This window comes from Aythya fuligula, chromosome 1, assembly GCF_009819795.1.
Source record: "Aythya fuligula isolate bAytFul2 chromosome 1, bAytFul2.pri, whole genome shotgun sequence".
Classification (NCBI taxonomy): Eukaryota; Metazoa; Chordata; class Aves; order Anseriformes; family Anatidae; genus Aythya; species Aythya fuligula.
Window position 1 is genome coordinate 6571873 of NC_045559.1, and position 16514 is coordinate 6588386.

Below are 16514 nucleotides of genomic sequence, written 5' to 3' on the forward strand. Positions count from 1 at the left end.
AAGGAACACACACCGCTAATCTTTATTTCTTTTTAATAACCCAGCAGAGAGATGCAGCCAGGCTGGGCTGCAAGCAGCAGCCTCTCACTTCAGAAAACAAACCGCTGCGTTTACCAGTTGGGCACTGCTTTGACCTAGTAAACATGCCACTGAGGAAAGCAATCCCAAAACTTAGGATAATTAGCAATAATTAACGAGCGCCGGAGCTTCCTCGCCTCAAGGGGCGGACGGCGAGGGGCAGCCGTGAGGCGCCGCCGCCTCAGCCCGGCCGCCAGCGGGACCTGAAGAGGCTTCGCTCCCCTTCCCCTGGCTCCTGAGAGAGGAGGAGGAGAAAAAGGAGGAGAAGGAGGAGAAGGAGGAGGAGCGGCTGCCGCCATGCCAGCAGGGAGGAGCCCTGCGCCCGGCCTCACGTCACGGCGGCGGCTGAGGGAGGGCGAGCGGCGGTGACAGCGGCTGAGGCAGCGCCGGCCCCGCCGCCGCCATGGGCAGTGAGTAGCGGGGCTGGGGGCGGCCGCGGGGATCCTCCTCGCTGTCCCCCCTGAGGGGAGAACATGGCCCGGGGGGGGTCAGGGCAGGACGAAGGGGGGCGTCGGTAGCACCTACCGACAGGGCGAGGGTGGTCGGAGATTTTTTTAGGGTGGGTTTTTATGCCCCCCCCCCCCCCCCCCCCGCGCGCCGTGGGGCGTGAGGCCAGGCTGTGGGATAAGCGGTGAGGGGGGTGAAGGAGAAGCGTGGCCCAGCCGGGAAAGTGAGCATAAATCACGGGATTTCGACCCAAAAAGCTGCCTAACCTCGCTCCGCAGCGTAACGAGTGCGGTTTGGTGGAAGGGGAGCCCGCTGGTGGGTTTTGGTGGAGATCCAAAATGCGTGTGTATGGGGGGGGGGGGGGGGCTGGCGATACCCTGCAGGTTTTGGCAGGGAAATTGCCCACCTTTGTACATTCTGGATTTATTTTTTATTTTTTTATTTATTTTCTTTTTCCAGAAGGAGAGCTCAAACTGTTGAGCTTTTCTGTGTTTTTAAAGGAGAAGTTGTGAGCAGAGATGGACCAAAAGTTAAAGGAAAATCCCACAAAGTTCTGGTCAGAATAGGTGTTGCAGTGATTTAAGTTACGATTTCTAAAAATATTTGAGTGATTTTTTTTCTTTTCTCCCACCTACATGCACATGTAAACCACAAGGTACTGGTCTCTGGGTAGGGACTCTTTAGCATCCTTTGCTGCTGTGTTTAACAGGCACAGACCAATACATATATTCCATTTATATATATATGGAATATATTCCATTTATTTTGAAATAGAATATAATTTAGTTCACTTCTTGTGCTATATCCAGTGTTACTTCTCCCCTCAGATGATTAGAGGAGTAGAGGATGGGCCAAATCTGTGTTAAAAAAGGATTCTCTTCCACATATTTACCCATTTTTCAACAGCTTCAAGAAAAGGGAGTTATTTTTCAGACATCGAATTAGAGTGCGTGTTGATGAAATAATTGCCTTATAAATTGTTCTCACTCTTTTTTTTTCTTTCCCTCTTATTCTTTTTTCGGTGTGTTTTTCTGTACCAGTTAAATTCCTGGAAGTTATTAAGCCCTTCTGTGCGGTTTTACCTGAAATCCAGAAGCCGGAAAGAAAGGTGAGTGCCACATCATGTTTTTATTTGTATTGGTTCATAGATAAGACTGTTGTGCCATTCGAGTCCACACTACAATACTAACACAGACAGTGGGCCCTAAAGTAGGACAGGTTCTTTGGAGGAGAGGAAATCCATGTTAAGGTGAAAGATTAACAGAATGATAAAATCTTAACTGCCTTCTGATAAGTTGTTCCACTTGGTAATTGTATTAACTCATCTTGTTTCATGTCTTATCTCTAGACTAACTTTATTACTTTCAGCTCCCTATGATGGGATCTACGTTAATATACCAAACCAGAGTTTTGAAGCTTTTTTTCTTGTGGATAACACTGTTGGTATTGGCTTTAAGTCCTGGTGACACTTCTAGGCTTTGAGTTGGCTAAGGTATTACTTTTAAAAGGCCTGTGCTGGAATTCAGGAACCTTGTATTTAGTACTTCCTTTTCTACAAAACAAAATGTTTCCTACTCCAATAACCATTTCCCTTTGATGAGGTGGGAAAGTGATCTGTGATAAAGTTCACATAATTGCTCCCTGTTCACCTACTGGATGTGACACTTCTCTTTGTTTTGAAACTAATAAACTGAGTTCCATTACAGCTCATCTACCTATTCCCATAGCCCTAAAACCCACTTCTCTGCCTATTTTCTAGATCAAAATTAATTTCTGCAGATCAGAAGGATCAGAAAGAATGGCCCTGTCAAAAAAAAAAATGTTTTTTTTTACTTCTCATACTCAAACACTCAGGTATTGCCTAGGTGACAAAGGTTCTAATTAGAGCAGCAAATTGATGGGATGTTCATGCCAGTGAATGTTAGGTAAGCTAAATGTTGATTTTCATTTTTAAAAGAAAATACATAGCTGCAAGTATGATACCATCACAGAGAATCCTCTTACACTGATGAGAGATTCCTGAGGCTTAGGACTGGATGAAGAGATGTTGGTTCCCATCACCATAGCTGAATATGCTGGATTGGATGGAAATGATGTGATAAAAACTGCCAATTATCCCCCTTTGGGACTGATTTTTAGGAAGATTGGGATTTACTCCATCTCTTCACCCTGTCTGTCATTCCTTGCTGATTCCCAACATCTTTCCCTCTCAGGACAGGCCTCCAAACAAGTGATATCAATCAGATAAAGGCATCTTTAGAGCAGGAGTTTCCAGATCCAGACCTTGTGCTCAGATCAGGATGCAACTGCTTTGCGTAGAAAGTATGAGTGCTTTGTTTCTGCAGCAGTGAACCTTTGTGCAGTCTTCTCGTGCTGGTTTAGGGCATATCTTTGATGGGTTGGTTATATCTGTGTGTCCCATTTTTTCTAACGAAGTAGATGAGAAGGGGAAGCTAAGATAAATCTACAGATACTGCAGTTTCTGTAAAGCTCAGCAACAGTTGTGATTTTTCTCTTGGCTGCTTTCTCCTACCCTTCTCTGTGCCAGAGAGGAAGAGAGACTTTATTTGTCCATGTCCTCCATCAGCTGATGAAGGATGCCCAGGGAGGTGCTGAAATTCCTGTCCTTGCTGCTTGGGTCACTTTGTCTCTTTCACTATCTAGGTCACTGTCTAGGCAATGACTCTCAGTTGCCAGCTTTGTACAGATTTGAAGTGAAAAATATACTTGGGAACGTCGTTCCTAGACTGAAGAGTCATATGAGCATTTTACATTATGTTCCTTGCTCGTGTCTAGTCTGTTAAGTGGCCTAGGTCACTCTGTATAACTCTTAATTCTTTTTTATTTATTTTTTGCTTGCGATCTCTTACGGGCAAACATAATTAGCAATGATTTTAGTGGATTGGTTAAGGCCAGGACAAGAAATGAAGATTCAAAAAAAAATAAAAAAATAAGCCCTCTTCTCTTAGCTTGTATTGATTGTCCAGTGAAGATGAAGTTTTGATTCAGATGTGCTCCCGTTGAACTATTTTTCCATTATTTTTGAGGCGGGAAGTGGGCTGTTGCTGTCACTGGGGAGTGTTGCTTTTGTTGTTAGGCCAAGCTGGTTACCAGAAGCAAGTGCTGCTTTTTGTAGTTAGTAGCATTTGTTCGTATTACCCTGATATGCACAGATTTTTTTCAAAGATGTAGAACACAGTGTTCAGAACACCAAGATGATGATGCTCAAGTCCCTTTATTTTCACAGGTTGTAAGTGAGAAAAATGTCGAAGGAATAAAATGTCCAGTTGAATCTGATCAGATGATGAAATGTACTCTTTTTGTGCTTGTTATCATTTGTGGCTGGAATATTTTGGTACCAGTTGGTATTTTGCTGTTCTTGGCATGCAGATTCAGATGCCTTCTTTTTCTTTTTTTTTTTTTTTTTTTTCTTTTTGAATCACAGAGACTGTTCCTTGTGAATGAACTGTGATTTGAATCTTGCAGAATTTCTCTAATGCTCATGTTCACCATAGTTAAAGTGAGAGCCCGGGCAGTTACACAGCTTAAGAGACTGATACCCCAGAAGCTAAGTTTGGGCTGCAGAGATAGTGCTGCTCGTTTTTCTTGTTTTAAAAGTCTGTACTTAAAAGCTAAAGTATAAAATTCAAACAGCACTTAGTAAAGTGGGTCAGCGCTGCATAAAATCTAACACAAGACACTGGATTTATTTGCTGCTGTCACTATTTTTCTTTTTTTAACTTTGTACTGTGTGTATTTTTAGCATCTGGCCTCTTTTAGCAATGAGTCTGGATCAGTAAATACATTAAATTACTGGAATTATTTTGCTTCAAAGTAAGTGCATGTCTTCACTTACAAAGATACGGATTATTTCTGAGTTTTTGTTTGAGAAGCTGCACGGCTGCCTCAGTCTGTAGCTTCTTGTTTGTGGGTGCGCAGGGCCTATAAAACTAGGCACTAATCCTTTCTCTTGTTACTTCTCTACAGGCAGATTCAGTGGTTGGAGGCAGAAATCTCTTACTTCTGCTGTGTCTGTCTCGTATGTTAGTTCATGTCTCGTTTTAGTAGCTGCTGTGCTCTTGTCTGCAGAGAACACACTTCTCCCAGGGTTTGCAGTCCATGGAGGAGAGGTGGGGATTTGAACATAACGCTGCATCTCAGCTCGCTCTTGGTCTCTGCAAATGCTTTCTTTCTCTCTCAGGCTTTGAGATAAACTCTGGTTCAAATGGAAACCTTGTGATTCTTCTCTTCTTGCTCCTGGCAGTAGTTACAGTGTTCTGCCTCAAAGTTGTGGCCATGAGAATCTCCTCAATATGTTAGTGACCAATGATCATTAATCTGACAATCTTTTAAAATTATACCTAATCTGCATGGATAGAAACAGTTCAGAGGGGAAAAAGATCCTTTAAAGTCGCGTTGTAGTCTGTGTCTGTGATCGCAATGGTTAATTTAAGCTTCCTGTGACACCTTCTGACGAGCTGCCTTCTGAATGGTTTGAATTCCTGTCCAAAACTAATGGTTCTTCTGGTTTTTAATCACTTAATTCTCAGCTTTACAAAACTGTGCCTCCAATCTGTTGAAACCTAGAGATAAAATCACTGTGGATAAGTTTTGTTTTTTTTTTTTTTTAATTAATCTTTCATGTTTGTTCTTGTATGTTCGTGTTTTTAGCCATGCTGCTGCTTTTCTGTAAATACCCCCTGTATTAGGATACTATATATAAAACATGTTCTGCTCACCAAATACCAGGCACACTGTCTGCCAGATCCCATATAAGCTTTCTTTGACTACACAGAAGCCCGTGACTGTCTCTAAAAACTCTGAAATCATATTAAAAATAATTTCTGATGAGAAATGACGCCATCTGGCTCAATGTCTTCACATCTAACTCTGAATGATGATCAGCACTGATGTGGTGGTGGAGTGAAAATTCTGACTACAACAAGTACAATAATCTCTGTCCCCAATCTGTTCTGCAGATCCAGTTCAGAGAGAAGGTGTTATGGACAGCTATCACACTCTTCATTTTCTTAGTATGCTGCCAGGTAGGTGTTGATATTTTCAGCGTTTCAGAAAGGAGATATTCTGTGTGTAGAATGCTAAAAATGTGAGCCGTTCTCTGTTCATGTTGACCTGTCAGTTTCAGTTCTGTCTTTTTGTGGTTAAGTATTTAAAGTTCATTTAAATGAATAAGACTATTTCAGAAATAGTCTTTATTATTCATTTCTATGAAGCTAATGCTTTCTATTTAATCTGAAATACTTTTTAAAAGTGAAATGTCCTATGCAATACTGATACTGGCTACAGGGTAAACAGCAGAGATAATTATTCATTGAGTAACCTAAGCAGCAAGTTTATGAATCCTTTACTGTTTGTTCATAGCTAAATATAAATTTTAGCAGTAACAAGTTTGAAAATGAAACAGGAGTGACTGTTTTTACCTGATTCCTTTTGAACAAACTAATGAGTTGTAAAGATTGCAGGGAAATGTTTTTCTGAGGTGTTTCAGTTGACATTTAGAACTTGAGTTTTTGAATATATTGTTGAAGATGTTAGCTAACCTCCCTCCCCCAGGGTCTTTGTAAACATTTACATGATTCTTAATATTTATAAATGCAGGAGTTCTTAGAAACCTGCACTAGGGTTATGAACAGATAGCTTTGTTTGTTAAAGAATACATATTGCAGAAAATCCATGCATTACTTGATTTATTTTATTTTTTAGAACTTTTAGGCCTCTTAGATCATTTAGAATGAACCAGATATCTTCAGGCCTAGAATTTTTAGGTTATACTTTATTTATTTATTATCTTGAACTTGCCTATCCCGGTCAGGCTCTGTAGCAGTAGTTTATAACTTGGATGTTTACAACACTGAAGGGCTGTTGAAAGGCTAAACCCCAGCTGTCATACCTATCTACTTTTTGGGTGGACTAGGCAGGAAGGATACTGGAGATAGAAGAATATGTAGTTTATCTGTGCTTCCTAGCTGCTAAATAGATACGTAATTAAGATTTTTTTCTATAAACGTGGCTAACTTTGACAGTTTCATATAGGGTATTTTAAAAACATATTCCCAGCTGTAGAATTTGAATATTTAAACTTGATGGAGGAGGATATTTATGTTGTAATTTACGCTTGATCTTTAATTGGTACTGAAAATAAATTTTGTTTAGGGATGTTTAAAAAATAATAACAAAAAACAGCAACGACCTTCCTTTCTTCTGTATTCTCAAAGAAGTTTGGCTACGGTGTGTTCCATTGTTTTGCTGAAGGAAGAAATGGAATATCACGTAGTTTTTTTTCCCCTCCATTTTGTTAATCATTCATGGTATCTAACCTATTTATCTTATTATTATTTTTTTCCCCTTTCCCTGCTCCACCTGGGCTGTAGTACTCCATAACTGCCTAAGACAGCCATTTGCATCTTCACCTTTACTAATCTAGCTTATGTGCACTGACATTTTTTTTCTAGGGAGTTCTGTTTTTTTTTTCCTGCAGAAGGGGTCTTAGGTTCCATAGCATAGTCCTCTGAGTCATACCCCAGTTAGAGGATTAAAATAGATGGTCTCAGGATCTCTGTTATTGTACATTCTGGTTTAATTGAAGAAAAAAAAAAAGAAATATATTAAAGAGTGTAAGAGTTGAGTCATTACAAGTTCAGATTCTTGGGTTAATGGAAGCTTTCTTTGTGTATGTGTTTAATGCTGCTGTGTGCTCTGACAGATACCGTTGTTTGGAATCATGTCATCAGATTCTGCAGATCCTTTCTATTGGATGCGAGTCATTCTTGCGTCAAACAGGGGTTAGTAGATTATTTCTTTTCTCTGTTTTTTTTTTTTTTTTTGTCAGTATAAACAGACTGGGGAAGAAAATGGGTGGATGTTAAATTTCGTAGAACCCAGATGTTGAGTGGAAACACTTTGTAAGGTTCTTCACACAGAATAACTGACTGATACCTGAGACATACATCTTAGGAATGGGGTCCCCTCTGATGTGTAAATGAGATTCATTTTGACTCCCAACTTTTGGGATGATTCTGTTTCAAAGCCTTTTCCTGATAAAAGTATGGAACACCAAGTCTTTCCCCCTGCAGGTAAGAAAGAAAAGACCTTATGCGTGCAAATCAGTTTTGCCTCGTAACACCTTGGGTGATTATAAATCATTATGGGTGATTTGATAGGCTGGAAAGCTAAGGGCAGAGATGATTAGGCTTATAGTTTAGTAAACCCAAAGTAATTTATTGTAGAATAGACAAACTAAGCCCAAACAAATACATAAAAGATTTAAACTAATGTGAGAAATCTAAAATGTAGGACCTGGCAAGTGTGACTACAAATGAGGTCGCTACCCAAACAGAATGATAACTGGCTGAGAAAGGACTAGAGAGACTGTGAAGGCAACAAAAACAGGAGTGGGAAAGTTAATTTTCACTTAAGTCAACTGACTAGATGTCTTTGGAGGATGCCAGGTAAAAGGCTAAAGGCTTTGACATCCTAATTTTCCCAAATCGTTATTAAGATCTTGATCTCTAATAAAAAAGTTGATAAGGTGTGGAGAGGCACTTTTTTCTCTTAGTGTAAAAGAGAAGGGGCAGCCCATGGTATTTTTAAGCAACATACTACAACAATTAGTAGCAGAAGTTGCCAGAGCAAATTCCTAATATATGCATGGGAAAAGAGAAATAGAGCTTGATACATCCCCTAGAGAAAGGGCCCTTTTCAGAGGTGGGATGTGAAATTGGATGAGCTTCTAGTCTGATCAGCTATGAATATACTGTTCCTACTTCCTTTGACCTTCCTCCTGACCTTACAGACCATGCATCTCCTGTCACTGATTCTTATTGAGACTTTGCAAGTCTCTAGTAGCTAAACACTTTTTTTCATTAATAATTTTCTGGTAGTTTTATGATGGAACGCTACCGTGCTACAAGCAAGAGCAGAATTGCACTTAAATATACAGAATTATGAAAAACTGTGAGCTGATTGATTCTCCTTTTAATCTCTCCGGTGGATATTATGACAATGTCAGAAAAAACATGCTTTATTTATATGCTTTCACTGTTCGTGTAAAATACAGTTCAGAAGTAATTTTGTCTGGCTTAATTCAATATTAAACTCGTCAAGTTTGTCCTTATCCAAACTTTTTTTCTCCTTAGATTTAACGTTCTAGTTTGAGAAATGTGGGAAGATTCAGCACTTGGTAGTTTGTTTCTTAATTTTCATCCAGGTTTTCAGCTTTACTATTTTTTTTTTTAATAAACTTTCAGCATTTTCATACTGGAGAAGATTTTCTGGTATGAACTGAAGGATAAATTAAATTTCAAAAATGGTTTCTTTGTAATACTCTTGTTCTAAAAAGGTGATATGGAAGATGTTTCTTGAATAGGCAAGAGAGTACATTTTACAGGCAAAAGGTGGGTTATTTTCCTGAGTTTAATTGCTTTGAGTATCTTCAGTTCTGCTCCCATAGCACAAAGTAATATAATTCCAGCAGATATCAGTAGTTAAACAAGACCTTGCTGAGAATATATCTGAATTCAAGTACATGGTGGTAGGTCAGTTATTGTGTGTGCGGCACTGAGGGTGTAAGCAATGTTACGATGCCTCAGTTTTTATTACACCAAACGAAGTGGCTGGGGGGAAAACAGGCAGATTTTCTGGAACGTAAACCTATATGTTGCAGAATTAGTGTTTTACAAAGTTGTATTTTCCTGTTTGAGTTGTCTGGAGTTGAATGTTGATTCCTTGCACCAGTAGGTGAGGTGGCAGCATGGAACATCGTAATGATGTGTTTGTTCTGTTAAGAACTGGTTTAGTCCTAAACTTCTGTGCTCTTAACTAGAGTTAGTAGATCTGAGAGTGCTGTTGTCGGGCTCTGCGGATCTGCATCATCTTTCTTGTGGTCTTCCCAATTAAACTTCTGCAAAAAGTGACATTTGAAGCAGTGACTGAATAAACAACCAAGGAGAAGATGGTTTCTGGTGAAAGGTTCCTTGACATGACATGTCAGAAAGCTAGTTCTGTAACCTGCTAAGCTTCATTGTGGACCTATAGCATTCACATGGTTTCATAAAGATATTTAAGGTGAAAAGCTGCATAGGTTTGTCATGCTGCCTTCAAACTTGCAGATTTTTAACACAGCACCCTTCTTTTGTGGAAAGATGACGGTCTTTGTTTTGGTTATGTCTGTACTGGAATATACATTTGAAGGATTATGAAACATTCCCTATAGGTCAGAAGTCTTTCAACAGGCCTAATATATATAAGTGAATAATCCTTTAGGAGAGGTGTTTAAATTGTAATATAATTGTTTTTTCTTCCTGGTCAGGTACGCTGATGGAGTTGGGTATCTCCCCGATTGTGACATCTGGTTTGATCATGCAGCTGTTAGCTGGAGCAAAAATCATCGAAGTTGGTGATACGCCAAAGGACAGAGCCTTGTTCAATGGGGCTCAGAAATGTGAGTGCTGCTCCGATTAAAATTAATGAACATCATTTTATTTGGAAAGCAGTCTGCTGAACTGATACTAGATGTGAGATTTCTTCAGTAGGTCAATACAGGAGATTATTTTTTTTAAAGGATTTGCTTTCTTTCCTGTTCTAGTATTTGGGATGATTATTACCATCGGGCAAGCCATCGTCTATGTTATGACTGGGATGTATGGAGATCCTGCTGAAATGGGTGCTGGGATTTGTCTTCTTATTATAATTCAGGTTTGTAATGAGCTATTTGGTGTGTAACTTAAACTGGTTAGATGCAGTATGGCTGGAAGAAAAAATCTTTCAATGTCTGTCTGCCTTTTATTTATTTTTAATACCAGGAAGCATCATCCTTCATATCTGCTGTCTGTATATGAGAAATTCCTCTATCTTCCATCAAGGGGGAGAAAGTCAGGATAATTAATATCATAAATGTTTCAGATAAGGAGTGGCTGCTTGATTCCAAACGTAGAAATTAGTAGACTTTGAAAGCAGCAGCTGCTGTGCAGTACCACAGAGGAGTAAAGATTCAACTTTCACTATCCTTTAGAGCAAATCAGTAGATTCTCAGACTTAAATACTTTATTGAAGAAAAAATTTCTGAGTAGTCCGTTTGCTTGCGTCAATGTTGAAAAGTCACAGAGATTATTGCCAGGTGAGATGTGCAGGTGTGTACGTGAGAGGGCAGAAATACTGCATGAATGGTATTTAGGTTAAAAAAACCCTTAAAGATCACTTTCCAGCATGATGAAAATAACAGAAGCAAGTAATTAATATGTAATTCCTAACTTGATTTATTCTTGTTTCTGCTCAGTTTTGTTTCTTTTCCCACAGCTGTTTGTTGCTGGCTTGATTGTGCTGCTGTTAGACGAGTTGCTACAGAAAGGCTACGGGTTGGGGTCCGGTATTTCCCTATTTATTGCTACCAATATCTGTGAAACCATTGTCTGGAAGGCTTTTAGTCCCACTACCATCAACACTGGCAGAGGTATGGGTGCTATTACAACTAGCTATATATCCACTGAAACACATTATACTATATATATACTTTATCAGCTGTAGCTTCTAAAATAGTCAAACATTGAAGATAAGAATGTTATCTGACTTGCAAGAAGATTAATTACCTGCAAGTTTTCTTTTCCAGATTTGAATCCCACTAGTTAAGATGGGAGCTGTAGCCCCTTGACTGAAGATTTTAGATTTCCAAATTGCAATAGCCTTGTTTTAGCATAATTTAGTCTGTAGAAATAGACAAGAGATTAAATTCTGTATGTTAGGGGAGATGTTTTTGATCCAACTGTTGTTTGTGGCTATAGGTTACTGTTACAGTTATTGCCTCCAAATTACTTAAAGCTTGTTTGAGTCTTCAGAGACTGCCATCTGTTTGTTCTTCAGCCAATATCTGGTTGTCCAGAGACTCTGGAAATACCAAGTCAGGATACATCCTGTGTTTGCATCAGGAAGTTAATTAGATTAATGAAATCTAGTTAATTATCTGAAATTCTGAGCCAGAATTTTAGTTAGCTCTCATTTTCACCAGACTTCCAGTATTTCTCTCTGCCGTGGTTTATTACTGCTTTTCTAAAGCTATTTTTTTCTCCTCTTTTATTATTTCTTCTTTCCAATCCTCATCCTACCCCCAGGAAAGAAAGAAAAAAGAAGAAAAAAAAGATTCTTTTGTGTGATACTTTTTTTTTTTTTTTAAACCAAGAATAATCTTGCTTATTCTCCCTTCTGTGAATTAGAACACTGTATTGTGATACATTTCTTGTAACAGGATTTATGTCCTATTGAATCTGATTTTAGGCATATCACTTTTAAAATTCCCTGAGGAAAGCTGTGAAGATTTTTTAAAATCTGTTTTAAATGTACAGTTCAAAACTTCTTTTGTTTTTTTGCTTTTTGTAGGAACGGAGTTTGAGGGTGCTGTGATTGCTTTATTTCACCTTCTGGCTACGCGAACCGACAAAGTCCGTGCTTTGCGGGAGGCTTTTTACAGACAAAATTTGCCCAATCTCATGAATTTGATTGCTACAGTATTTGTGTTTGCTGTTGTCATATATTTTCAGGTAAAATAAGAAATTTCTCATAGTCGCTCTGTGAAACTGCATAGGTTGAAGTGCTTGGACTCCAGAGAGTGCAGTCGCTGGGGGGAAAAAAAAAAGCAAAACAACAATAACTGAGTTATCTTAGCTTTGAGTAAGGAATTCTTTTTATTTGAATAGTGATACTTCAGTACTGTACCGTGCCTCTGTGACAGTACAGCTGTTAAACTTTATACCTGTACGCAGGCAGTGATGTGATTTCACATTCTGTTGGATGCCATACAGCCTATTAGAGTACTTGTGCAGTGCTTGTATCATACAAGAAATGCGCATGATATTCATACTTGAGGTAAAAAGTAATGCTTTTGGCCACAGCTAGAGAACCTTGCTTCTTTGGGGCGTGCATGATACAGATTTGTTCAGGAAATGACTGTGTAATTAACAGATAGCTTATTGCGTCGTGTTCTCCCCTGCACTCCCACTTCCCCAAGATTTTCTTGAAATACTTAGCTGTTTATTTTTAAACATGAGTATTTGCTAAAATGGATACTGAAGTAGACCCATAGGGTTTTTTTGGTTTGGTTTGGTTTTGTGGTGTGTCCAAAACGTGATGTTTTTCAAGCTGTTGAGAGTGAGTGCTGGCAAAAAAATCTTGAATTCTGTGGTTTTCAAATTAATGTGGCTTTTTGGGGCCTACTGAGATAGGAGCCCACCCCAGAAAAGAGAGGTCTGGGCTTGCAAATGTAAGTCTCCTGGTACTCACCAATTAAGTTAAAAGCCATTAAAGGGTTTTATCAAACCATATTTTATAAAGTAAGTGAGTTTTAGAGGAATGTTACTTAGCATTGGAGAGAGAATGTTTATATAAAAAGAATGTAACGCGACCAAGCAGTAACACTTACAAATCCCTAAAATCTGTAACGCAGGCTGCAGCTGAAAGCCTTTGGGCTTTACTGTCCTCGAGTTTGCACTCCTTGTTTATCTAGCAGATATCTTCAGGGATAGCTTTTAGGCACACTAGGAATAATTTTTATCTTAGAAATAAACTCGATGCATTTGTATTCCTCCTTGCAGGGCTTTCGTGTTGATTTACCTATCAAGTCTGCACGGTATCGTGGACAGTACAGCAGCTACCCTATCAAGCTCTTTTATACCTCCAACATTCCCATCATTCTGCAGTCTGCCTTAGTTTCGAACCTCTATGTTATTTCCCAGATGTTGTCTGTTCGTTTTAGTGGCAACTTCTTGGTGAACTTATTAGGACAGTGGGCAGTAAGTATTTTATCACTTAAAATAATTATTATATATAAATATATATCTATTTTACTTCATGGTGAGATTTGGATATTTAACCAGCAGAAAACTGGAATGCTTATTTCCTAACATTTGTAGGGAAAAGCTGTTTTAAACTTAGAAGAGGAATTCCTCTGTAAACACAGGATAGGAAGGTGAGGTCTGGGAGAACTAATTGCTTCTTTTCTTCCCCTCTCACAGGATGTCAGTGGCGGTGGCCCTGCTCGTTCTTACCCTGTTGGTGGCCTGTGCTACTACTTGTCCCCTCCAGAATCCATGGGTGCAATATTTGAGGATCCCGTCCATGTCATAGTTTATATAATTTTTATGTTGGGATCCTGTGCGTTCTTCTCCAAGACTTGGATTGAGGTGTCTGGTTCATCGGCAAAAGACGTAGGTGTTCTGCTAAACGTGCCTAATGATTGTATTTTCAAACACTGCCTCTAATTTAGAACCGACCAGCTCCTAACTGATCGGTTATTGCTCTGACTAAACACCAGATGATTGTGAAATGCTGCAGCAGGTTCATAAAACCATGTTTCCGCAGGTTGCCAAGCAACTCAAAGAGCAGCAAATGGTGATGAGAGGCCACAGGGACACTTCAATGGTTCACGAGCTTAACAGGTGAGGAAATGCTGACCTCCAGCTGTGCTGCTCTGCTGGGTGGGCACAAGTGCTGGGGAAGTGTCAGCTAGAGCAGATACGCTTGGAAAAATCCGGGATTGTTTCCAGTACAAATGTCAAGATCCTTCCCAGTCAGCTGTCCCAGTAATGCAAAAGATGTATACAGCAGTAGGTGAGAGATTAACCCGTAGCGTCTTTTGTGTAAGCAGAGTAAGGAGGGAATTTGGGTTGAATCTCTTCTATGTTTTTTAAAAGGGAGAAACCTTGATTTTCCCAGGTGTTTAATTTACCATTTCTGAACTAAGGTGATGCTACAGAAGTGGTACTTGATGCAGTAAGCGAAGCGTGCAGGTGTGGATTGCAAGGCGGGTTCCTCCCTGCATGTTTAAGTCATTGGTTTCAGTCCTGTGGAGGTTACAAAGTATTCATATAATGAGAAAAAGTTACCCTGTTAACTAAAAAGCTTTGCCAGTGGTCAATTACTTATGCAGCTTTCCTGTCAGTGAATATTTATTTTAGTTCCTACGCTGTGCAAATATGATTTAGAAGATCATAAGATGTAATGGCAGAGTTGCAATTGCAATGCTAAACTCGTCCCTAAATATTCTTGTTTTTTTTTTTAGTAGGAGATGTTTTGCTAGAATCCCTGTAGGAAAACATGTCATGATAAATCCTTTCCTTTGTTCCAGGTACATCCCGACAGCAGCTGCATTTGGTGGGTTGTGCATCGGTGCCCTTTCGGTTTTAGCTGACTTCCTAGGAGCCATTGGGTCGGGCACTGGCATTCTGCTTGCAGTCACCATTATTTATCAGTACTTTGAAATATTTGTAAAAGAACAAGCTGAAGTTGGAGGAGTAGGCGCGTTATTTTTCTAGATGTCCAAACATTTCATGGTTTGTGTGAAAGGGAAAGTATTTTGACAACATGCGTCACTTAGTCCAATAACGCTCTTTTCTTTTTACTTGTTTTAAAGTGCTCCCTGTCCCGTTACCATAACGGGCATCGAGCCATGCCTGTGTGCAGCATCAGTACCAGCTGCCTTAAGAATAAAGTTTACATTATCTTGTTTAAGTATATCTAGTGTTGCCTGTAATGCTGGAAACCAATTCATCTACCTTGCTGTTGAAACACTACAGTGAGATGGTAAAATGTATCAGCTCGATGTTGGTAAACATTTTTGCACAGTATTAAAATGTTAAATTTATTTCCCAGTCCTTAATAGGAAAAAAAAGATCTCCATTCAGATTGCCACGTGTCAGTATTCTTAATGAAATTGGTTTGTAGCCTGTATTTTACCTTAATTTTTATACTTTTTTAACTTGCATTTCCCCATCACTGACCTCAGCACTCCTTATTATTCCTTTGCGGTGTCTCCACCCAGGCACCTTTCCTTTAGCTCTAAGGGTGGGCGAGCAAATGTTTTTACCAGAGACTGATACTCATCTCACCTGTGCACTGGTTTGGTGGTGGATTTGCTGCATCACGAGGACCAGGGCACTGCTGTTTCTTGCCCTGGGTTTCCCGTGAGACAGCGGGGTAGCTGCTGTCACGCTGGCAAGTCAGCCCGGTAGAGTTTTGTTTGAAACATGTACTTGTGAAAACTGTGCCACTGAAACTTCATGTCCACTTTGCTTTCGTGAGTCTAAAGAGCAAGGCCTGGTTCTTAAAGCAGTGTTCATAGAAGGGAAAGGGGGGGGGGGAACGTGGAGTTCCTGCTGAAAATTTATTTATGTTGTCGCCCTTTGCAGCGGCAATGTAACAAGTGTAAACGTTAGACAATAAACTTATTTAATTAAGCTCTCTCCTGTCTCTTTTCTGTGCAAGATACATAATTCATGTGCAGTTCTTAGTAATTTCCAACAGGCTTTGTTAGGGAGGTAGGTCTGTAAGGCCTCCTTTTTTTTTTTTCCTGTTTACCCTTTTTCTTCTCTAGAATATAATAAAGGATGCTGAAAAAAAAATCTTAATCACTTTTTTTTTCCCCCTTTGATTTTCCATTTTGATTTCTTTTGTCTTTCACACTTGTACGTAACTTTGTGGAGTTGTTTTGGAAGGTAGAACCTTAAGGAAGGTTTCTACTTCATTTCTAAGTTAGGAAAGTCTTCCTTATTTCTGCATGCTCATCCAAATGTGTTTCAGAGGCAAGACTGATATCATCATAGGCTTATGATGACTTTTAGGCCCTAACCTTTAAGTTGTGGTGGTTGTTTAGATAATTAGAAGCAGGTGACTGTGCACTGAAGAGGTGTTTTTTGGCAGATTTACCTAGAAGTGATTAGCTTGAAATAAACTGTCACCTCCTTATGCAGATGCATGAGGGAATTGGAGAAAGCACAGCCTAGCAGATCTCAGGGTGTGTATGGAAGCCAAACATTAAGCAGCGCTACTTATTGGGGCCAAACACTGTTTTAGTTTGCACCAGCTGATATTTTGTTACTGTCATCAGAGTCTGTATTTTCTTAATTAAACAGTGCCTGGATCAAATTAACCAATTTTCTCTTTCCACGTAGTTTGATTAGGGCTGGAAGTAGGAATCTGAGCTTCAG

The 16514-nt window shown here is 39.5% G+C and overlaps 1 protein-coding gene across 1 annotated transcript; it reads left to right on the plus strand.

Moving 5' to 3' along the window:
* Positions 1-392: 392 nt before the first annotated feature.
* On the plus strand, positions 393-15768 carry SEC61A2 (SEC61 translocon subunit alpha 2). Its single transcript, XM_032204962.1, has 12 exons — positions 393-488; positions 1566-1633; positions 5505-5570; positions 7250-7328; positions 9854-9985; positions 10130-10239; positions 10840-10993; positions 11914-12074; positions 13125-13322; positions 13545-13736; positions 13891-13967; positions 14657-15768. The coding sequence occupies exons 1-12, from the start codon at positions 482-484 to the stop codon at positions 14841-14843; spliced, it is 1431 nt and encodes a 476-aa protein (XP_032060853.1). The 5' UTR covers positions 393-481; the 3' UTR covers positions 14844-15768.
* The last annotated feature ends 746 nt before the right edge of the window (positions 15769-16514 follow it).